At 42.2% G+C, this 24,817-nt stretch overlaps 1 protein-coding gene across 2 annotated transcripts in view; it reads right to left on the reverse strand.

The window, feature by feature from the left end:
• TMEM94 (transmembrane protein 94) overlaps positions 1 to 24,817 on the reverse strand; it is a 2,655,014-nt gene that overhangs the window by 1,572,040 nt on the left and 1,058,157 nt on the right. For both annotated transcript variants that reach the window (XM_044084945.1, XM_044084944.1), the window contains one exon: positions 21,710 to 21,883. In XM_044084945.1, the coding sequence (XP_043940880.1) occupies positions 21,710 to 21,883 (174 nt within the window). The remainder of the gene's footprint in view (positions 1 to 21,709; positions 21,884 to 24,817) is intronic.

Raw genomic sequence — 24,817 nt, forward strand, 5'->3', positions numbered from 1 at the left:
GGTAGACTGGTCTGGGGTTAGGGAATAAGCCAAGCTGCCAAACTGAGTGTCTGTAATTAGGGATGCATGAATTCCCTTTCCTTCTGGGTCAGGAGGTTTGGAATATGAGGAAGATGCCATGGAGGCAGCGGGGACAGGCTGTGCAGCAAGGGATACCAGTGTTGTCTGGGCCAGTTTGGAGCTATAAGAATGGTCATTGTTTTTTCCTCCCTTATCTTTAGCAGTAGCCTGGGGATGAGAGGTAGGGGAGGAAAGGCATAGACTGATAGATTGACCCAGGCGAAGGACAGGACATCCACTTTCAGTATACCTGGAGGCCATGCGGTCATGCTCCCTAGTGCAGAATTTGCTGAGCTGATGGTTGGTGTGTGAGGCAAAAGGTCGACCTTCACGGTTCCCCATTTCTGAGTTATTTGGGTGAAGGTACTTCTGTTGAGTTACCACTCATGTGGGTCCAGAAAATTTCTGCTTAATTGGTCTGCCAGAGAGTTGGGAGAGCCTGGCAGGAATTGTGCTAACAGGTGTAGTTGCATGGTAGAGGCTGTGTGCCAAAGGGTCAAGGCCAGCCTGCACAGAGGGTAGGAGTGAGTCTCTCCCTGCTTGTTCATGTACCACATCACAGTGGTGTTGTCTGTTTTGATCAGGAGAACCCCTGGATAGAGAGAAGAGGATTTGAAAGCTATCAATGTGTGCTGCACAGCCATCATCTCTTTTTGAATGATGTGCAAAGTGATTTGCTGCGGGCTCCAGGGGCCCTGTATGCACCTGCCGTCCAGGTGTGCACCACCCCAAGCGTAGTCTGATGTGTCGATGGTGAGGGTCTGGGCAGTGGGGAGAAGGGCAGTCCCTTGTTGTGGGAGCATGCTGTTGCCCATCAAAGAAAATCCCTTCTGAGGCAAGGAATTATAGGTAGATGAGTTTCCAGGTCTTGAGAGTATTGACACCAGAGGCTCTTTAGGTACCCCTGAAGTTTCCCCATATGCAGTCTGGCAAATGGAATGAGTAGTATGCAAGATGCCATGAACCCCAGAGCTTGCAAGATCTTTCTTGCAAATAACTGGGGCCTGGTGGCTAGTTGAGAGAAGGGGAAATGCCTGCTGAACCTAGGAGGTTGGACCTGTAAGAAATATTTAACTGTTTGCATAGATTTTGCTTTTTTTCTCCATCTTTTTTAAGACCTCTTCTGCCTTAGTGCCAAATAAGTAATCTTTGTGCAATGGGGCATTTCCAACAATTTAGATTTGACATGGTGTGGCAGGGGTTGTTCCTTAAGCCATGCATGCCTTCAAATGACAGATCCAGTGACTGCTGCCCTGCAAGAAGCTTCTAAGGCAACAAAACTGCAGTGCAAGGAGCTACTGACTTGTAGAATGCATTAACTCTTGTAAATCTTTAGATTCTGCCCAAGCAGGAAAGGAAGACATTTTTTGTTTAAGGAGCTTCAAGGTATGTTGCTGAAATTTCAGCATATGGAATTGACAATTTAATGCCTGATAGCAAGAGTTGCTGAGGTGTATACTTTTTTAGCTCATCTGTCCAATGCTCAGAATCCCTGTCTGAGTGGGTGGGATTCCTAGCAGAGGTTGCTTTAATTCCTTTTGGCCCTTGAGAAATGACCTCAGGGTCAGCTGTTGGATTTTTAAAATGACATTTGTGTGAGTTAGGAACTCTATAGTACGTCTGGTTTTCTGGGAGCAGGAGGTAGGGCATCAAGAGTCAAGCTAGATTCATGGAAACCATCCTCGACAACAGCCAGGGCTGGGGGGATGGCCAAGGGTCTGTCTTGTGGAAGATCTAGGAATTCCCGGAGTCTCTTTTTAGACTGAGGGTAGTCCTGACTCTCCCACTGGAAATGCTCCCTTAAAGTAAGCAGGGTTTCTCCAAAGGAAAAATCCTCTGGGGAAGAGGCTGAAGGAATGGAGTCCTCTGCATCAGAATCCTCATAAGTGGAGAGGGGTTGCATGTCTTCATACTCAGAGGCATCAGGTTCATCTGACTCTTGGTCAGACAAAACTACAGGGGACAGATCTCTTTTCTTTTTGGAAGGGGTAGTTTGGCTGCCCCTGATCAGCCATGATAAGGTCTTCTGCCATTTTAAGCATTTGTGACTGAGGCAATGTAGCAGGCGCCTGAGAGCGGGTCTTCCGTTTCTTGGGTGTGGTTCGTACCCTGGGCCTAAGCAACTCAGTCGTTTTTGAAAGAAGGTAGTCGCAAAAGAAGTCATCTGTTTGTGTCGAGATTTGGAGGTGCAAAGGAATTCCTCTGAAGCCGGTGCCTGCTCAGTGGCTCTGGACCCATCCAAGTTAGAGACGACCGTAGGATCCTTAGTCGAAGAAGATGTTTGTGGCATACCGGACTCTGAAAGGGTCCCTGTAGTGGCCTGTGAATCAACAGAAGTGGCCATCAGGAGCTGCAAAATCGCCTCACTGAGGATCGGAGGACTGACAACTAGCTTAACGGTAGCGTCATCGGTAAGTTTCGACCTGTGCGGTCTGTGTCCGTCTTTATCTTTATGTTTTTTTCGGAAGATCTGCTGCCAGATGGCTTACCAAAGCCATATATGAATTCAAAGAGTGTAAAAGAAAATATTTGGCTACAATAAGGGACCGATGATGGATAGTTCTGGCTTTGAACAAAGCAGAGAAGCGGCAACAAGGGACGTCGTGGTCTGGGCCTAAGCAAATGATGCAGTAAGTGTGGAAGTCTCATTGTGGTATTTGCGTTCCACAGGTGAGACAATTATTAACTTTTTCTGACATCGGTTAGAGCAAGAAAAAAAGATCCCCAATGGGATACTTAGCTTTAGAATACTTCAACTTTAATTCGGTAGACTAAACTCAGGTAGCAGCCGACCGGCACTTGTGTGAACTGCTTCTGTTTCTGGCTCCACGGCAAGAAAGACTAATGCAATCGTGTTGGCTGCCTTGCCTTATACTACTGACAACCTAATGTCAGTCCTCAAGCGACAACAACAGACGCAGAAATACTAAGTCTCTGGTATTCGGGCCGGCTGAAGGCTATCCTGGCAGGGATAACCCAAATGTGATGACTGCAACAGTGAAACACGAAGAACATCTGATGCTGTCTATAGCCTGCTTCCTAAGTAGTCACATTAAGGAATTGCATAGCTCTGCGACTTCACAATTCTGCATCATGTGTTGCATCAAAGTCTTGTTTGTTCCCTGTTTTTTATGCATCTAGCACGAAGTAGACTCCTTGGCTCACAGCATGCCTGGAATTTTGCTTTCAGTCCTTACAAGTTTGCCTAAAGTTTAAAGGCATTGGAGGTCATAAAATCATCACATTAATTTAAAAATTAATACAAAAATTACCAAAAGCTAGTGTTTTAGATGTGTACAATTAAAAATACTTATTTCTGTGTTTTGCAAAAGTACAGTTGTGTACACCTACCATAAATGTAGATGTTCGAGTGTCTTCACTGTTGCAGTCACAACTGTAGGGTGATCCTGCCGGCAGGCAGCCCAAGGTCGGCCAGAATCACAAAGTCTGGGTCCGGCGTCGGCTGCACAAGCTAGTACCCTGACGTCAGTACGCTCTGGTACATAGCCCTCAGCCGACGCCATCTTCTCCAGCCTTTCTTGCCCCAGATGTCAGAAATCCCCAATAAACAAAAAATGAGTCCCACAGGGAAACACAAACACACCATAAAGTGAAAAAAGAGGGGATAGGAGGGAGGGAAACACCGACTGCAACAGTGAAGACACTCGAACATCTACATTTATGGTAGGTGTACACAACTGTACTATGTTCTTCATGTTTCACTGTTGCAGTCATAACTGTAGGGTGGAATCCCAAAGCAGTGAAGAAAGGGAGGATGCTTAGATAGAAGAAGGGGCAGCAAGAAGGCCCTGCAAAACAGCAGAGGCAAAACCTGCCCTAGTCTTAGAATACAAAGGGAGATTGCAGTGCTTGGAAAAGGTATGCACAGAACTCCAAGTGGCAGCTTCCAAGATATCCTTGGTAGGGACTCCTCTGAGAAAAGCAGTAGAAGTGGCAGCTGCTCTAGTAGAATGGCTTCTCACAGTACCTGGAAACTGTTTCCCATGATGAGTGTAACAAAATCTTATTCCATAGGCAATCCATTTGGAAATAGTTTGTTTGGAAATAGCCTTTCCAAGAGAACTGGAGGCAAAAGAAACAAACAATTGGTTAGATTTTCTAGTCTTGTCCAAGTAAAATCGTAACTGTCTGTGTACATCCAATGAATGCAAAATCCTTTCCCCTTTATTTTGAGGATTAGGAAAGAAGGTAGGAAGGTGAATTGTCTGATTTAAAGCAACTTTTGAAATCACCTTGGGCATGAAAGTAGGATTGGTCCTCAAGGATACTCTGTCAAGATGGAAAATTAGGTATGGCTCCACAGCCATAAGAGCTTGCAACTCTGAAACCCTTCTGGCAGAAGTCAATGCTAACAAAAGAACTGTCTTCCAGGATAAAAATTTAATATCAGAAGCCGCAGCAGGCTCAAAAGGAGGCAAAGTGAGTTTTTCCAAAACATAGTTAAGATCCCAGGCAGGGACAGGAGGGGTCCTGGGAGGCCTCAAATTCTTAGCTCCTCTCAAGAATTGTCTCACCAATGGATGAGAAAAAACAGGAGGGTCGGTATTAAAATGAGCAGATATAGCAGAAGCATGAATCTTAATGGAAGAAAAGGAAAGGCCTTTAGACAAAAGGTCTGAAAGATAAAGCAAAATAGACGAGAAATCAGGCACAAAAGGATTAGAGCCACGGTCCTGCATCCAAATATAAAACCTTTTCCATTTAGAGGCATAGGATTTCCTAGTGCTAGGCCGTCTGGCTTCTAGAACAACATCCAAAACTTGTTTGGGGAGCTTAGAAGAAATCAAATTTCCTTGAAGAGCCAAGCTGCCAGGCAAAGGGTCTTGAGATGAGGGTGTAGCATCTGACCCTGATGCTGGGACAGAAGAGAAGGGTACAGAGGAAGGATCCAAGGAGGTTCCAAGCACAGATGTTGTAAGGTCGGATACCAAAACTGTCGAGGCCAGTTTGAAGCAATCAAGATGATGAACTTGGGCTTGTCCCGTTTTATCTTCAGTAATATCCGGGGAAGAAGAGGAGGGAAGGCATATCCCGAAAGGTTCCTCCAACTGAATGACAGGGCATCCACTTTCCAAGCTGTTTTGTGGAAGGACCTGGTGCAAAAGAGAGGCAGCTGATGATTGAGATGGGATGCAAACAGATCTATCTGGGGACACCCCCAAACTGCAGTTATCCTGTTGAATAAGTTGGTGTCTAGCATCCATTCGTGAGGATCCAAAATGTTTCTGCTTAGGCTGTCTGCTAAGAGATTCTGCTTTCCTGGAATGAATTGAGCCTGAAGATGCAGATTCAGACTTAGAGCTATGTCCCATAAAGTCATAGCTAGTCTGCAAAGGGGGTATGAATGAGAGCCCCCCTGCTTGTTTATGTACCACATGACTGTGGTGTTGTCTGTACGAATTAGAAGAGGCCCTGGTTGCAAAAGGGTCTTGAAGGCTAGAAGAGCATTTTGAACTGCCAACATTTCCTTCAGATTGATGTGCCAGTGAAGGTGATTCTTTGTCCAGGTCCCCTGCTGGCAATTGTTTAGAAAATGTGCTCCCCAAGCATAATCCGAGGCGTCCTTGGTTATGATTTGAGAAGGCTGAGGTAGACGAAAAGGCCTCCCTTCGTTTAAAGCGCACACCCTGGACCACCAAAGGAACTCCTTCTGGAGGCAGGGGATCAGAAGAATCAAAGTGTCCAGATCTTGGTAATGCTGTGACCATACATTTTTCAGGTACCATTGAAGCTTTCTCATATGAAGCCTTGCATTTAGAATTAACAGAATGCATGAAGCCATATAGCCCAGTGCCTGCAGGAATTTCCTTGCAGTGAGCTGAGTTAAGGTTGCAAGGTTTTTAAAATTGAAGCCAGCTATATTTGTTTTTCTGGAGTAAGGAAAGCCCTTTGTAAGGTTGTATTTAGGAGGGCTCCCAAAAATATCATTTGTTGAGAAGGAATCAATTGTGATTTTTTTATGTTCACTGAAAATCCCAGGAAGAGACGTTGAACAAAATCCAGATGTTGAAGTAAAAGGTCCTTGCTGTCTGCCTGGATAAGGCAGTCATCCAAATAGGGGTAAATCTGAATCCCCTGAAGTCTGCAATAAGCCACTACTGGGGCCAGGCACTTGGTAAAAACCCTGGGCGCAGTAGATAAACCAAAGGGCAGTACAGAGAATTGAAAGTGCCTCGAGCCTGCTTTGAATCTGAGGAATTTCCTGCGTTCCTGCCTGATGGGAATGTGTAAGTAGGCCTCCTTTAGGTCCAATGTCACCATCCAAGCGTCCTGGGAGAATACTGGAAGCAGTTGTTGTAGAGTAAGCATTCTGAATTTTGGAATTTCCAAAAAGGTGTTTAACACTGAAAGGTCCAGAATAGGTCTCCATGAGTTTTGTTTTCTTGGAACCAGAAGTAGTCTTGAGTAAAAGTCTTTTCCCATTTCTGAGAAAGGAACAGGCTCTATGGCTCTCATGGCCAGTAGAGCATCCACTTGATTTAAGGCCTCTGCCCATTGATGTTTTGGCAGATCTGGCCAACCGATAACCCTTGGCAGAGTATGAAAATGGAACTTGTAGCCTCTTAAAATCACGTCCAATACCCATTTGTCCTGGGTAATATGAGTCCAATTTCTGTAAAAAAGAGAAAGCTTTCCTCCGAGAGGGGCATCCAGGTAAAGGGGCCCTGAAGCCCAACCGAGAGAGTCATTGAGTCTGCTTCCTTTGAGATTGGGATCTGTCTTCTCCCCTTCTAGGTGAAGAAGCAGTCCATTGTCTGGATCTGTAAGAGGCCTGAGCCTGACCACGACCTCTGGAGCATCTATATCTTCCCCTTTGAGGCCTGTCAGACGTGGGAAAGGACCAATTTTTGGAGGGCCAATTCCTGGAAAATCTAGGAGGCTGAACTTGTAAGAAATCTTTCACAGTCTGCATAGATTTTGCATTTTCTTCCATCTTTTTAATAGCCTATTCAGCCTTGGATCCAAATAAAACATCATGCTGAACAGGGGCATCTAAAAGTTTAGCCTTAACCTGTTCGGCAAACTTTGTTCACGAAGCCAGGCATGTCTCCTAATAACAGTACCAGAGGCTGTGGCCCTGCAAGAAGCTTCCAAAGCATCAAAACCACAATGCAAACTATGCTTGTTCACTTGTTCAGTTGCATGCAATACATCCTGCAATTCCTTATCCTCTGCACATGCTGGAAAGGTAGCAAGCTTTTGCTTCAAAACAGACAAAAGAAATTGCTGATACTTAAACATATGAAACTGGCAATTTAAAGCCCTAATAGCAAGGGTAGCAGAAGTATATACCTTTTTACCCCACCTGTCTAAGGCACGAGAATCCTTCTCGGAGGGAATAGGATTTTGGAAGAAGCAACCTTAGCAGCCTTAGAACCCTGAGAAATAGTTTCAGGATCCGCAGAAGGGTTCTTGAATAAGAATAAATGAGAATCAGGGACCCTGTAAAATCTATCAGGCTTAGAAGGAGCAGGGGGCATGGAATCAGGATTCAAATTAGCCTCAGAAAAGGCATCATCCACAATATCAAGAACAGGAGGAATAGCTAAAGGCCTGTGTTGAGGAAGAAGAAGGAATTCCCTAAGCCTCTTCTTGGAAGCAGAATAATCCTGACCTTCCCAATGAAAATGTTCCCTCATCTCATGTAAGGTCTCCCCAAAGAGAAATCCTCAGGCGGAGAAGCAGAGGGCAGGGAATCCTCTGCATCCGAATCCTCATAAGGAGGAAAGGAATATTCCTGATCAGAGGAAGAAACAGAAGATACAGAAGCCTGGTCAGAGGAATCCAAAGGAACATCCTGTCGAGGCCTTTTCTCTGGAGGGGGGTGAGAACCCCTAATCATTGTAAGCAAATCTTCAGCCATCCTTAGCAATTGCTTCTGTGTCTTGGGAGTAGCTTCAGAAGTAGCTGGAGCAGAAACTTTAGGTTTAACTGGAGTCTTGGACTTTGCCTTTGTCTTTGAAATGGTGATGTGAGTAGGCCTGAATACCCCCTCAGAAGCCGGTACCTGCACAGCGGTTCCGGACCCATCTAAGGGAGCGACGTCCGAAGGTCCTGCAGCAGATAAAACAATAGGCCTTGATGGCTCCCCATGGGAGTCCGTATCGGCCATCGGTTCAGAAGTGGCAGACGACAGGGGCTGCAAAAGCGCCTCACTGACGACAGCCGAACCGGACGCTGGCTCCAGCTGCGACGAATCCTGTTTGGACCTCGGAGGCCTGTCCTTGTCTTTGCGCTCCTTTTGAATTCCGGTAGAATCCGACGACATTCTATAATTGAAGCGTCTGCCAAAGTAATTTAAAGCCCAGTCGTACCGACGCTTAATAGTGCGAGAATTGAACCTGGCACAGAACCGACAACAAGATACGTCGTGGTCAGGGCCTAAGCAAGGTAGACAGTAAGAGTGGAAATCTTTATGAGGTATCTGTTTTCCACACGCTATACAATTATTAACTTTTTCTGACATCGGAGGAACAAGAAAAGATTCTAGCGGGTACTTAGCTTTGAGAAGAGAAGTAAGAACTTTGGACTGACAGCAATCAAAAACGTAGATCGGAAATCGCCAACCAACGACTTGCGAGCTGCTTTCCACCGCACGGCAAGAAAGACTGGAGAAGATGGCGTCGGCTGAGGGCTATGTACCAGAGCGTACTGACGTCAGGGTACTAGCTTGTGCAGCCGACGCCGGACCCAGACTTTGTGATTCTGGCCGACCTCGGGCTGCCTGCTGGCAGGATCACCCTACAGTTATGACTGCAACAGTGAAACACGAAGAACATCTAGGGGCTTGTCAGTAGTCTAAAATGAACAATGAAAAGTGGACTGTGTGGGAAAACTTGGAGCCTAAACAGAAAGTTACGATTCCCAAGATACTTACCAATAAAAGTAAAAGATAACCTTGCAGAATCTGCAGATAAAGTAATTGCAAAAGAAAAAGCTGATATATGTGCAAGTGAACGGGACTACTACTGCCATTAGACTTTTTTTCGACACCACGTTTGGTCTTCTACAATTAAATTCTGACATTCTTGAAACAGATGGTCAGGTGAAGGAAAGAGGCCTTAGAATGAAAGAGAAATGAGACAGAATACCAGCTCAAAGCTTTACTCTCAACTGCCAACAGCCTTTACGTACAACGCAAATGACTTATTTAGACTGAACTGTTGCAGTGTGGGTGCTTGCTTCTCTGCCTTTTTTTCTCCAGTTCCAGTCTTCATCTTGTTTCAAACAATTCATTAATGACAAACTTAATTCTGCCCCATCTAGGATCTTAACTACTTGCTCTGACTTCTTCACTGTCAAATCTTATGACTTCAGATTAACACTTGGCTTAAATATTTCAGTTGTTTTAACCATTTTTCTCACACTCATTGAGCATGGGATTGTCCCGTCACAATTTACTCAATGTAATCAGTTTTACAAAATTACCTCTTTTGGTCAGTCTCTACACTTACATGCAGTCAGTTTTACCTACAAACACCATGCAAACCCCCAATATTACAAATAAACACTTCAGGTGTTGACAACACTAAATAGAATCCTGAGAAACAGAGTACCTTCAAACATGTGAATTAAAAGTACATTATGTTCACCATTAATCTGCCAAAATCTCTGGTTAGCATTAAGTACAAGTGAAGGCTTTGCTTCTTGCAGGTTAAAAGAAAAATCTTCATATTCTAGAAAATGAATAAACAGTGTTCTATTACATTGCTGCAGATCTATACAAACATCGATCCAAACCCAACCTCCCAACAGTTGTTGTTGCGTCTTTTGGCTTTTCCCGGTTAGGGGTCGCCACAGCGGAACTCCGGTCTGCTAATGATTGGCAGTAGATTTTTTCGTGCTGAGTTGCCAGCCCTGATGCACAACCTTCAACGAAGGTACACCCATTCACGCATGTCTCCACACAGAAGACGCTCTAGCTGAGAATCGAACGGGGCAACGTCTTTCTGTGAGGCGACAGCGCTACCGCAGCACCACCACGGCAGTCCAACCTCCACTCAATTTACCCTTTCAGTAGACTCAAATGGTTTCTTAGATCTGCGCATCCTCTGCAGTTCAACTCCTGAAAGCTCCTGGGACTTTTATGAAGCATGCACTCGTGGGTAACACACTGAAGATGTACTCCAGGGAAACAGCCCAAACCAGTAAATAAATCATTGCTCTCTTTGTGCATCTGTTTGCGCTTCCTAAATAAACAATCCTTTACAGCTGGACATAAGCATATAAAAATCTCAAATTACACAGTTTATGAGGACAATCATTATTTCTTTTGTTAACAAGGACTATCCCTAAAATGTTTATTGGTGCTGGAAACACTTGCCAAAAAATCATGAGAGACTAAACTTTCAATGGGTTACTAACAAAATTAATGTACATACTACCACATTCTCGTGCTAACCCCAACAACAGGAGATACTAATGTTTTAGAAAAACAAGTTATCAACTATATCTTGCAAGTAGAACACTTTACACTTCATAAGTGAAAATGCAGCAGTGAAACAATGTAATTAAGTAGCTGCTAAGAAGCACGTTGCTTATGATTAACCAGAAGGCAGTGCTTATTTGTGTAAATCATTGGCTAGTATCTACCGCTGTAGAGGTGCTGCGGTAGCGTTGTCGCCTCACAGCAAGATGTTGTCCCGTTCGATTCTCAGCTAGAGCGTCTTCTGTGGGAAGGCATGCGTGAATGGGCGTGCCTTCATTGAAGGTTGTGCGTCAGGGCTGGTAACTCGGCACGTAAAAATCCACTACCAAACGTTAGCGGACCAGAGTTCCACTGTGGCGACCCCTAACCGGGATAAGCCGAATGACACAACAATATCTACCATGACATCATTTTGAGAATGTAGCCACAGAAAACACCTGCAAAAAAATGAGTGTGCATCAAAACTCTACTTGCAATTTTAACATAAGGAATGCAACCGGTAATTAAATGCAACACATATACAAAGTAACTGTACAGATACTTTAAATGAAACTGTGTAGTCAATTCAATTATTTTCATGGTACCAACCATGGTTAACTCCACTGAATACACAGAAATGTACACTGCACCACTATACCAGCATGTAAACAGCTGCAGAGATGCAGCTGTTCTCCATAAGAACAAGCGCAGGGGAAAACCTTGGAAATCCTCATGATGGAATCATATCAACAAGCTTCATAATGAAAGCAACAGAATTTTGACCAAATGCAAGAAGAGTCATCGCCAGAATATTAGGGCCCTTTTCATTGAAATAAACAAATTCTGGAGCTTAATAGATTCCACCAAAGACGGGTTTGAGGCTAAAATAGCTACCAAAGCCAAAGGGAATCACAAGGCATTTCTATTTATGTTTGTAATTTCAAAAGCACAATGTAGCAATGTGCTCAGCAGATTGTGAACAATTTTACCTATACTGAGGGTAAAGATATAGTGAAATAGCCAATAAATTTAGCTCTAACTTTATCCTTCTCTCCCCATGTATATCCCTCTCAAGATATATCTGAAACTGTCTTGCCTCTAGCTATCACACAAGACCAAGCCTAAAAGTGCTATAAAAGCTAAAAATACTGCATTGATGGGTCCCTTACAACATTCCTGGATGCATCTTAAATAGCATGAAGCATTATTTAACCACACCCCTAACACTGTTCAGTCTCAGCCTCCATACATGTTTTGTACCAAGCGAATGGAAAACAGCTACAGTCATCACCATGACCAAAAGAGGACTTTTAACAGACCCAGCTGTCTGAACGGCCTCATATACAAAGCTATGAAACAAGTAATCAATCAGGAAATAGGGAACCTCTCATCTCAGTTTGGATTCAACAAGACAAGTCATGCTTACTCAACCTGGTGAATTTTTTTTTTAAAAAGGTCAACAAAGCAGTGGATGAAGGCAAAATGGTACAAAGTGCATACTGTAACCTGGCTGCGACGCCCATGCACTGGCCCAGCAATCAAGGAGCCTCAATCCTCACCACTAACACCAGTGAGGGGCATCCATATAGGGAAAGCATAATAAATACACACACAGTAAAGTACAATTTCTCTTAAGAGCACACAGAGATCACAGTCAGTCTGGGGCTGGTTTCTCCCTTTCTCTCCAGGTCCCCAATAAGATTCCCCACTGGCCAGCTACAGGGTCCAGATCTCAGCCTAGTGGGCAAGCTAAAACCTCCAGCACCCTCTCTGTCCAACCAGTGCTGTGTGTCCCTGCTCAAGTAGCTGACACACACACACACACACACACACACACACACACACTTTGAGATAATAATTATATACAACCACACATACACGCCTGGGAAAGGCTGGCACAGGTTCTCCAGCGATGCCCCTTTTACCCGGACTATAAGGTAGTACCACTTGCTGCCACCACCCACTAATATTTATCAGCTACTAAAAAGACCCTTAACAAAGGGTGTCCAATTATTACTGTGCAATGTTATTATCCAAATGGTAAGTGTAACTGAACAGTCAAGGCTTATTGGAGTGGCTTGGCCAGTATCACTAAACACATGCAATGTACTCTTAGAGATTAAATTATCTCTACACAAAACAGCCACAGCTGAAAGGTTTAAAAGTGGACATGAATCCAGTCAGACTATCCCGGTCAACAAATGTAAAATAAATAAATAAATAAATAAATAAATATAATACATGATAAAAACACAAGACAATACTTCTTACTACACATTGCTAGTCAAGAGTTCAAAGATCACACAGAAATACTTAAAATAATACAGTAGAAAAGTTCTGACATCAATACAGAAAAAAAGGCTAATCTAATCTTCGTAATTCCTAGCTATATCTAAGAGAAAACACAGTTCTAAAATAAACTTTCATACAGAACACAGGCAGTGCTGGTGTTGTTGGATGTTCTCAAGACAAATGCTCAAATGCCCTCATTCTCTCGCTGCTTAAACTGATAACACAGTACCACCGATTCATTTCGGATTACATCATTTCTTTCTGGTTCCCAGGCTAACAGAAACTCAGAGGTTACTAGCTCTTTTGATCTTGCAGCTGGTCAGGAAGCCAGAGCAATAAAAGAAATTATACATGCAAATTCTAGCAATTAACTCTGGTCTCAAAACAATAGCCAGAATTCCTTCATCCAGACATCTTGGCTCCGAGTTTTAGATCAAAGAATTTCACAATGCTTGACTTATCAGCTTTCTTAAAGCAGAGTGCACTGCTGTTACATTTTTTGCAGTTCAACATCCAATACAGTCCTTTCACATTTAACAGAACAAGCCTGTGGCTTATATTAATATTTACAAATGACAGAATTATCTACAAATTCTATCTAGCTAGGCTGGCAGCCTTCACCTATCTTCACACTGGCCACAGCTTTTGGCACAATTCCCCACTCAGACATAGTAGAAACACTAAACAAACTGGGAATAAAACCCTATGTCACCCACTGGATTGCCAACTAGCTCACATATAAGATGCAGATAATCAAAATAGGTGAAATTCCTCCACAGATAGACCAGTCATCAGCAGACTACCTAAGATTCTGTGCTGGGACCTCTCCTGTTTGGCATCTATTTTTCTGAAGTAAAAGCCAATACCAAAGGGTTCTGCTTGACTAGGAACAGCCACTAAATCATCAAATGATTTAGCCACCCTTCTGGAAGGTTTTCCCAAATGAATAACTAGTGCCAAAATCATCGACTGAAACTAAATGCTAAATGCCAACAAAATGCATTGCGAGAGATCATCTACCACAGGAACTACCACAGTGAAAAAATATGCTCATAAGAGTTGACCTTGTTGTTTGGGATTTGGGAACTTACATGGATAGTGACCTAACTTTTGACCAATATGTGGCTATTGTAAAAAAGTCCTTCTACACAGCTTATAAGCAAAGGGATTGTGGCTAGGATGTCACTGTCGCCCTTTACTCAGCCTTCATTAGACCAGTCGTTGAACAGAATGCCCTCTTTGGCATGTATATGTTCAGACACATGCAACAACTAGAAAGTCCACAGAAATACCCTACTAAAAAGATACAAGGCCTAAACAATATGTCCTACATGGACTGACTCAAAGCATGTTCACTATAAACTGTATCATACATACTAAGAGGTTACCTGTGTCTGGCATACGAGGCATCCTCTAACCCATTACTTATGGATTTACTGCACATCAGCAAGTCAAACTGCATCAGAAACACTCAGTCTAGAGATCTAAACCTCTTCTGCAACATCAGCAGAATAGTTTGAAGGGACAGGTATATTTCTCACAGAGGATATTGTTGCTGTGGAACAGACTCCCCATCCACATAAAACAAAGTTAATCCTTGTCTATATTCAAGCGTAACTTAGATCTACAGGTGGGAAATAAAAAATTTACCCCAGGACAGCATTGTTTACTACTAATGGACAGAGGTAGCTCCTTAATCCCATGCATGGGGGGGGGGGGATTCCCTCAAATTATATATGGTAGGATTCCAGTTATTATCATTAGGAGTAATATATAATTATTGATCATGGGATGGGTAACTAAACGGATAGGTTATTTTGAGCACAAAAAGGGAAACTGGCTAGGCATACTGGCCCACAAGAGGAGCTATCCCAGTATTTACCTACGAACTGAGCTTCTGGTAAATCAAGCAACCTAAAATGTTAAGAACTTCCACTACCTGGAACTTAATCTCTTATTTATTTTTTGTTATACTCATGTGCAAGTAATTTCTAAACCAATAATTTTATGTCAAGCTTTGAATAAATAAGCAATTTACACAGATTACTCAGATTATTCCGTTTACTTTTTTAGATTATGTGCTGTGCATGCTTGAGAAAGAAAGCAAATTGTGTTAAATCTTACCATAACAGTGTATGTTCTTCCCTTCAGTGTTGCAGTATTCCTTACTAAAGAGATCCCCTGCAAAGGCTAGCCCAACATCTGGCCAGTATACCAAGCCCTTAAGATTTTAAAAAAGGATGTCATACGGTATGCTCCCTGCTCACAGTTTAGGGTATAAAGGTGATGTAAAAACATACCTACCTCAGAACAGAAAAGTCCCAGGAGGATCAGCAGTCCAAGAAAAGGGGGAACATGTGCATCCAGAGAGAAAAATCAAAAAAAGGAGTGGAGAAAAAGCAGAAGGAGGGGAGAGCAATTACATCTATTGTTATGGAAGATTTTACACAGCTGTACTATGTCCTTCCATATCACTGTTGCAGTATTCCTTACTAAAGGGAGGGTACAAAAGCTCAAGAGGAAACTAGGGAGGAGGAAGGCCCAGCAAGGCTTTCAAGAAAACCATCCAGGATAGCTCTGGCAAATCCAGCTCTGGCCCTGGAAGCCACATCCAGCTTACACTGTTCAGTAAAGGTATGGAAAGAGGACGAAGTAGCAGCCTCAAGGATAGAACTGGTATCCAGCCCCTTAAAAAAAAAAACACCATAGCCCAGGAAGAATGAACCTTTACAGAAGCAGAAAGGCTATTCCCATGAAAGGAGTAACAAAAAAAGGCCTTAGAAATCCATGAATAAACAGCTTACTTAGAAAGTCAAACCTACAGATCTAGGATGAAAGGAAACAAAACGTTGCTCAGACTTGCAAATGGCCTTACAGTCTTATTCAAATATCTGACATATGTAAATCTATGATGTGAAGAACCTTCTCACCAGCAGACTACAGAGAAGGGAAAAAAAGAGGTAAATTAAGACTGATTAAGAGACAATTCATTAACCACCTTGGGCATAAAATAAGGATTAGTAAGGAGAGACACCCTGCCCCTATGAAAAACTGAAAAAGGAGGGTCAGCCATAAGGGCCTGAAGCTCAGACACCCTTCGACTTGAAGTAAGGGCCAAAAGTAGAACAGTCTTCCATGTACAATACTGCAAGGAAGCTAAACCTGCAGGCTCAAAAGGAGCCTGAGTAAACTTTTCAAGAACAAAATTAATGGTCCCAGGAAGAAGGCTTCCTGGGGGGCCTAATATGAAGGACATCTTTAAAGAAATTGACTTCAAACCTAGGAGTCAAAGGCAGACAAGCAGAAATAGCTGGAAGGTGAGCTTTAACGGAAGAATATGCCAACCCAAAATGCAGCAATTCACACAAATAACAGAGACCCAAAGGAACTTCCACAGAAAGTGGATTCTGGTTACAAGAAAGACACCAGACAGAAAAGCTCTTCCATTTGTACAAATAACCATTCCTAGCCTCCTGCAGAACCTGCAGCACATCCTCAGAAAAAAGGTTCCTAAAAGGGATTAAAACCCTAACACCCACAGTGTCAGACGAAGAATGGACAAGTGAGGATGGATGAGAGGCCCATTGTCTTGTGCAAGTAAGTCCACCCTGTGAGGTAACTTGTCGTGATTGCCCTTGGCTAAGTGCAGAAGAGGAGGGAACCAATACTGCCTGAGCCAAAAGGGAATCAAGATTTTGAAGGTGTCCTGTTCTTTCTTGAACAGGACTCTTGTTACAAGAGGAAGGGGAGGGAAGGCATATAACATTCCCTTCCAAGAAAAAGAGAGGGCATCCACCTTCCATGCCAGAGAACTTGGGATTCTCGTGCAAAAGAGAGGAAGTTGTCTGTTCAGAGGGGAGGCAAAAAGTACCTCATTGGTGGACAATGTCCTGAAACATCTCTGTGAAGCATCCATTTGTGAGTTGTGCTACAGGCCTGCTCAGAGAGCCTGCCAGTGGGTTCTGTTCTGAAGGAATATAAACAGCTTTAAGTGTCACCTGATACTGGACAGCCAGATCCCAAACCTGAAGAGCTAGTCTGCACAGGAGGTAAGACCATGCCCTCCCACTTTTATATAACATATCACTATAGTATTGCCTGTAAAGATTTTGAGACACCCTGGAAGGAAGAGAGTATGGAAGACCTGAACAGCAAGAAAAGCTCATTTCTGATGTTGATATGGTCCACTCTCTGACGACTGGACCAAAGACCCTAAACACCTTTAGAGGGCCAAAAGAAGTCCCCCACTCCACATCTGAGGCATCCAAAAAAGTTCCTGAGAGGGAAATGGGGGCTGAAAAGGGAGCCCTGTGATGAGGGACAGCTAATGAATTCATCACCCCCTACCTCACTCAATTCTCATACCTCTACTTTGTCTACTACTACATTCCATTACCTACACAGGACTGCCTTCTGTTTCACTGTGGCTAATCCTGTTGAATCTTCTTTCATCTACAATTGTGATTTTATTACAGCTAATACATATTCTGTGTCCATACATAAATCTTCCATCACTGTACTATTTTCTGTATTTCCTTGAATGTATTTCAAGTATTATGCCTCATACGTATTACACTGTATTCTCAAAGTGATGTAGCTGAACGTACTTCTTTGTATATATATATTTGTAATTAACATCTTTGTAATTTTTACTGGAGCTTTTCTCCTCGGGCCTCCACTGAAAACAGGCTCTTCTTGGCCCAGTGGACATCCCCGGTCATCAAACTGAAATAAATAAATAAATCACCAAAGTTCTAGCTTAATGGATGAGAGAAGAGGGACCAGAAAGTCCAAAGGATGAGAATGTTGAATCCACACTGAATCTAGAAACCAGTGTAGCTTCCTCATATGGAGCCTGGCTAGAGGAAGCATAGGAAAGGTGCAAGCTATGTCACCCAGAGCCCTTACAAACTCCCTGGCTATAACTAAGACCTGAGGAAGAAAGGAATGAAAAAAGGCAACTAGAGTCACAGCCTTGGGTGGAGGCAAAGGAGCCAGCAAAGGAATGGCCTGGAGCCTGTACCCAAGAAAAACATGATCCCGAGAAGGAGTCAAGAAGGATTTCTGGAAATTTAAATCAAAATACAATGGTGTGTATACCATGCGACCCACCAAAATGACTAATAACCAAAGAAAAGGTCCACATAGTCCCTGGTGACTTGGCAAAAAATTTGTAACTAGTCAATAAATCTCCAGTAACTAAAGCTGGATAAGCATAAACATAATAGCAACAGTGCTTGTTTATTCAGTCACTAAACAAGAAATGTTAAGCACCATTATCCCCTTAATGTGGGACTTCATCAGAACTGAATGAAAGCCATTTCTGGAAATTTATCGTAAACCTTAGGCTTTTCAAGAGGCAAATAGCATAGTGGAGGTGCTGAAGCAGAAGCAGGATCTCTGGGGAGGAAGCCTATATAAGCAGGTCATCCAGGTAGTGAAAGATTTGAACCCCCCTCATCCTGCAAAAGGCAATCACAGAAGTGAGGCATTTGGTGAAGACCCTTGCAGCAGACACGCCAAAGGGTAAAGCAGAGAACTGAAAATGCAAGAAAGAAACAGAAAAATGCAAACATTTCCTAAAATGGGGATGAACAGAAATGTGAAGAGAGGCATCCTTGAAATCTTGACAGACTAGGAAAGCCTGAGGTAAAAGAGGAGGAAACACAGTCTGAAGAGACAGCATTCAAAAGAAGGAACCTTTAGAAAAGTGTTGAGATGAGAATGATCCAGAATTGGCCTTCAGGTGCCTTCTTTCCTGAGAACCAAAAACATTCTGGAATAACCCCACCCACCCACCCACCTTTGAGGATCAGAAATTGCTTGGATGGTGCATTGAGACAAAAGTTTCTCCAGCGCATCTGGTAAAATGACAACTGTTCCTGAGAAGGTTGAGGAATGACCAAAAATAGAAGGAAGGGATTTCCACACCAAGAAATATCCCTGATGAATGACAGACAGAACCCAAGGATCTTGAGTAGTCCTTAACCAATTGGGTAGAGACAGGGAAAGTGAAGAGATAAAGGAACCTAACTTAGGAGGGAAGAAAGAAAGTAATCAGTCAGAACTTGCCTTGTATGGAAAAGGAAGCTTATCAGCAGTAGGAGTCTGAGTAGACTTAGTAGGAGGAGCCCTTCTAGAACCTTTTTAACTTTGACAGGAGGGCAAGACTGTCCAAGTACAAAGGCGAGTTTGGAAGAATTCTTCTTCTGAAATCTGGGAATAGGGGAAGCAAAAATATGTTTAAATTCCTGAAAGACCTTACCCTTCTCCTGCAGGGACATAGTGCTCAGCAGCAGCAGCAGATCCAAAGAGATTTTTATTGCCAAGAGGAGCATCCATCAATTTAGCCCCATCATCATCAGGTAACATTACCTACTCTTTCTGATAAGTGCTGTGAGATATTTTACACCCAGCTGAGCTACCTCCAGTTTAAACAGATGGAGCATCAGTTAAATACAAATAAAGGAACTTCCTCACATGTATGCTGTAAACAAGGTGCACAGAAACAAAAAAACAAATGTAAAACACTAACCGCCAGCACCAAAATGAAATGTTCCATACACAAGTCTTGAGACTTAAATTTATTGCTACAAACAGAATGGTTTTGACAAAAATGTTTTACTCAGTTGTTTTTGCTGAAACCAGGCTGCTGGTTTATAGCAATAAATTTAAGTCTTAAGACTTTGCAAAAAGAACAGTGGTTGAATATAGCTCTCCTGTGATAGTGTGCCATATTTTATATTTAAAAAGGAGACCAGTGTCAAGAATAACTGAAGTGTTAATAAAAAGGTTATGGTAAAGGACCCCACTGAGTTATTCATCTTAGCTCAGGTAAGTTTGAAACTGCTGGAGTAGTTTTGAAAAACATTCATAAGAGCAGATGCACAGCTGGCATTCTGACTAGAAGACCTCAGAATGTAGCGAGTTACTGACTTTCAGTTTATTGGGCAGAGAATGAGAAAGGGAGCGATGGATCAGTTTAAATACCATATGGAAAGATAGTGACTAGGCCTTCCTATTGTCAGGAGCCACTTAGCCTTTTTAATGACTGGCAGTGATGCTTTTGTACCTCAAAAAAGAATGGAAAATGTAAAATACATTTCATATTTTTTTACAACAGTGAAGTATGACAGGAGTATTAAGCAATTAGATATGGATGCCCTAACCTGGAACGTGGGAAGTTCTTTCCATTCAGATTTCTTGCACCTTATGTAGGAATCTTAGCACGCTTATACCGTATTCTTACATGAGAGAAATCTTTTTGTATATTAGTGTCAAACTGCATGTGAAGTCAAGTGTTGAGTCCACCTAGCCCAGCTATATAGCTAAAAGGGAGGAAGCCCTAACTATAACTCAGAAAACTAAAGATCATTTAGTGACTTGGATGATGAAATATCCTGGTGGAGAAGATGGAAGTGAACATCTGTGGCCAGCTTATCCATCCTGGAGAAAGTGAGGTGGTTGTTGCCCATTGCAGGTCACACCTGTTTTCCTTTACCTATCTGCTAACCAGGTAAGTTTACTGTATAAAGTGTACCTTTTCATGGATGACCCAGGAGCACCGACTGAGTAACTTGCTAAAAGGCACACAGTAGGCATATGGAGGTGGCAGAATTTAGACTTTACACTTTTGACTACAGAAAACAGGTTTAGTAGCCCTGAGCCTTAAGTGCCAGACAGCTCTTATTAACTTGAAATGCATTTTCTGAACTGTGAAACTCCGGCTGGCATTAATGACCGACTGTCTTCCTCTGTGATTTATTGGGAATTGAAGATGTTAAAGTCTGGCAGTTAGTGCAGTAGATTCAGACTCTGAGCACTACAAAAACAAATATCTTGTAATGAAGTCCTGTGGTCCCGATTCAGGGGAAAAAGGTCTGCTCTCCCTTTGGAACCTATTCCAGTTCCTGCCTGAGCTCCTCCTGTGCTCTGCAAAGCAAAACAAGTATCTCACACAAGTAATATGCGTCAGGAGAACCCCCCCCCTCCAAAAAATAAAATAAATAAATAAATAAATGTCCGGTCGAGCCAGTAATATTATTTTTGGCTTTAAACTACTGTATTTTAGCCTTTGTCAGAATCCTGTATTTATGTGGTTTGATTTCCTGTACAAGGCTTGTGCACACAAGACAGCAAGCAGACTCATTTCATTTATACATATGAATAACAAATGTTAACTGGTATTAAAAGTATTTTTTGTCCTCTTCATCGCCTTTTCCTTGATAACCATCAGTCAACCCCTGATGGATCTCAGGCAGCTGTGATATAGAATCGGAATTGCCTAGACATAGTAAGACCTTGCTGTGTCTTAATTATGGTGGCTGCCAAAAAAGCAATTGCTAGACAAAGGAAAATATGGGAATTGTGGGAAGAGTACATACAGGGGAAGAATGAAGTTTAAAAGAAGGCAGGACTTAAATGGGCTATGTAATGTTTGACTGGAAATGATTGGGCAAGTTGTAAGTATGTATAATGTTTGCAACTGGGAGTGTGTCAGCATGGTTTGTGATGTAAAATGCTTGCAACTAGGATTGTGTCTGCGTGGTTTGTTTTCTTTTATATAAATGTATGCTTGCTTATGTTGTGATGGTTTAGTAAAGGTGTTTCTAGTTTAAAAAAAAAAAAGGTCAGGAATCAAATAGTTTATGTAATGTTGCTTAGGTTATATAATGTATAGCAATATACATGCAGATATGATGACATCATCATGGGATCGGAAGCACAGGACAGTGAAACACCAAGAAAGATAATATACAATCCAAACAATGTGTTATGTTATTTTTTTCCTGTCCTGTTCTACAAACAGCTTTGTATAAAGGCTGGTAAGTGGAAGAATTTGAAGTCTTGGTAGTAGCAAGGAGGCACCATATCAAAGCACGAACAAAAAAGTCTGTTTAAAGCTGTAAAATCGTACATTTCTCTTACCTCATCTTTTTCCAGCTCATTTTCCTGGATACAAAATGACCTCACAGACAGATCTTCCTGGAGATCATTCTGGCTATCATGAAGGGGTTCAGATCTCCCACTGAAGAAAAGCACAGTTTCTGGACTGGGGTTGGGCCAGGACAGAATGCCCTGTTTGTCAACACAGCACAGCACCTAAATGCACACCACAAAAATAAACACATACATTTAAGTAAGTCAGGCTGGAGAAGTACATACCAGCTTAATGTTCAAAATTGTTTTAGAAGAAGAATACTTGCAAGACATACCTAGCAGCAGACTACAAGACAAAGAAAGTATAATACCATTTATATTTTGACTACATGCATAACAGAAATGAGAAGATGGAGGGCATACAGTAAAATAAGGTATGTGGGGGGGGGGGTCTTCTGGACAGGCACGTATCTCACACACAGCAGCAAAACTGCTGTTCTTCACCATTCATTTCCAAAATGGCAGCTGTTTCCTATATGTATTATTCAAGCTACTTAATAGGTTCAAAGGAAATACTAGGCTAGCTGCCCTTAAAGGCCACTTTGATCTTAGCCAGTTTACCTTTTTGTGCTCAAAATAACCTATCCCATTTAGTGTTAGATTCCCGTTACCCATCCCATGGTCGATAATTATATATTACCCCAATAAAAATAGCCGGGATCATACTACAAATAATTTGAGGGGACCTACGCAAGGGATACAGCATTCTGGAGCTGCCTCTGTCCATTAGTAATAAAAGGGCAACCCTAGGGTAAATTTTCTGCTTCCCATCTATACATCTAAGTTGCACTTGAAAAGACAAGGATGAACTTTATGTGGATAAGGAGTCTGTTCACAGCAGTGGTATCTTCTGCAAAATATACATGCCCCTCAAAACCATTCTGCTGCTGTTGCAGAAGAGGTTTACTTCCCTAGACCGACTATTTCTGATGTCATTTGACTTGATATGCAGTAAATCCATCTGTAATGGGTTGCAGGATGTCTTAGGTTCATGGATTCATAGAGGTTCCTAGATTAGTACTAAGCTAACTGCCCTTGCGAGCCATTTTAAGCCTAGCCAATTATCCCTTGTGAGACTCAAACCCTGCATCCTGTGTTTGTAAGGCAAACACCTTAACCATTAGGCCACCCTCCCACCCTTGTTTGCCCGACACAGGTCATCTCAACATTCTGTAGGATGCAGAGTATAGTGACAGGGCTTTGAGTTGGTCCATGTAGGACGTATTGTTTAGGTCTTGTATCCTTCTAAGTAAGGTATCCCTGTAGGCATTCTAATTGTTGTAGGTGTCTGGACAGATGCATGTCAAACGGGGCATTATATTGAATGACTGGCCTAATGAGGGCTGAGTAAAGGGGGACAATGACATCACTAGATCCAGACACAATCCCTTTATTTATAAGCTGTGCAATATAGAATGACTTTCTCACAATAACAGACACATGTTGGTCAAAAGTAAGGTCACTGTACATACAAGTTCACAAATCCCAAACAACTGGGTCAACTCTTAAGAAAGTATTGTCATAATGAGGCAGTTCTCTGTGGCAGATGACTTCCCCAAAGGATATAATAATGCATTTTTTGGCATTTAGTTTCAGATCATGATTTTTACACCAGTTGTGAGACAAACCTTCCTGCAGGATGGCTAAGTCATTTGGGGTTTCAAGGACTGCTCCTAGGATACAGTCATCTGCAAATTCAGTCAGCCAGAGCCATTTGTTATTGCCTTTTATTTCAGAAATGTAGACATCAGAAGAGGTCCCTCAGCACAGAACATCTCGGGGGGGGGGGGCTCCACTGGTGACTGGTCACTGTGTGTGTCGGGGGTTAACTTCGCCTGTTTTGATTATCTATATTCTATCTGTAAGCTAGCTGGCACCCCAGCGGGTGACGTGGGGGTTTATTCCCAGTTTATTTAGCTTATCTACTATGCTTGAGTGGGAAACTGTCAAAAGCTTTGGCGAGGTTGAGGTATGCAGTGCGTACTATTTTGCCTTGGTAACTTTTTCAAAAAAAAAAAAAATCCACCAAGTTGAGTAAGCATGAATGGAACCTTGATGAATCCAGGCAAAGATGGGTCCATTGTTTGGATGTTCCCTATATCCTGATTTATTAATTCCATAGGTCTTTCCATGGCTTTGCGTATACTGGTCAGACGTATGGGCCTGTGGAAGGTCTTCCCTTATGCAGGGGGAATGAATGCAGCTGTTCTCCATTTGCTTAGTACAAAATCTATATGGCAGCTGACAATGAACAGTGTTAGAGGTATGGCTAAATCATGCTTCATGCTATTTAAGATGCATACAGTGATATTGTCAGAACCCATTGATGCAATATTTTTAGTTTTGGATAGCACTAATACTAACTATTCCTTTGCTTTTTCAACTCATCTTTTGATGTGAATGACATTTTAAACTGGTAAAGCTTCCCACATCTAATTTTATCCACCAATATAATTCTCAACACTCCAGGTGTATTAGGTATTATTGATACTGATTGCAAATTCATAATTAGATTCACCTATAACCAGCTACACTTTGTTTTTGTTTACACACACAAAAGTTAATGATAATACTCCCAACTCAAACTTTTAGATTTGGTGATGGTATTGGCAATACAGATCTGTTGTTAACACTATACTTTAGCTCAGACAGCATCAACAATTTATGTAATAATCAACAAGAAGAAAAAAGGAATACAAAAGCAGAACACAAAAGACATTACAATGCAAGATACTACCACTGATGTGTCACAAATTCGACAGTAAAAACAGAGGCACACACGACTATTATGACAACTTGAAAAGCTTACAGGTGACATGAAGAATGGAATGAGGCATGGCTGAAGGGTAGGACACAAAAGGACATGGTGAAAGAGATGTTGCCACTGACACAGGTGCTCTTGTGGGTGTCAAAGAGTTCAGAATTCAATAATTTTCAGTGTCTGCATTTCTAATATATTTAATAAAATGGTAAATAAAGTTACTTCCTTTCCAGGTAATACAGACATTTGTACAACAGAAGAGAAAAGGACATTAAACAGGAAATAATATTGGTAAGTGGGCAGAAATTTTAATGGAAACAGTTTTACATTGGGGC

Source organism: Protopterus annectens, chromosome 10.part0 (genome assembly GCF_019279795.1).
Source record: "Protopterus annectens isolate FY-2018-M chromosome 10.part0, PAN1.0, whole genome shotgun sequence".
In the NCBI taxonomy this organism is placed as follows: Eukaryota; Metazoa; Chordata; order Ceratodontiformes; family Protopteridae; genus Protopterus; species Protopterus annectens.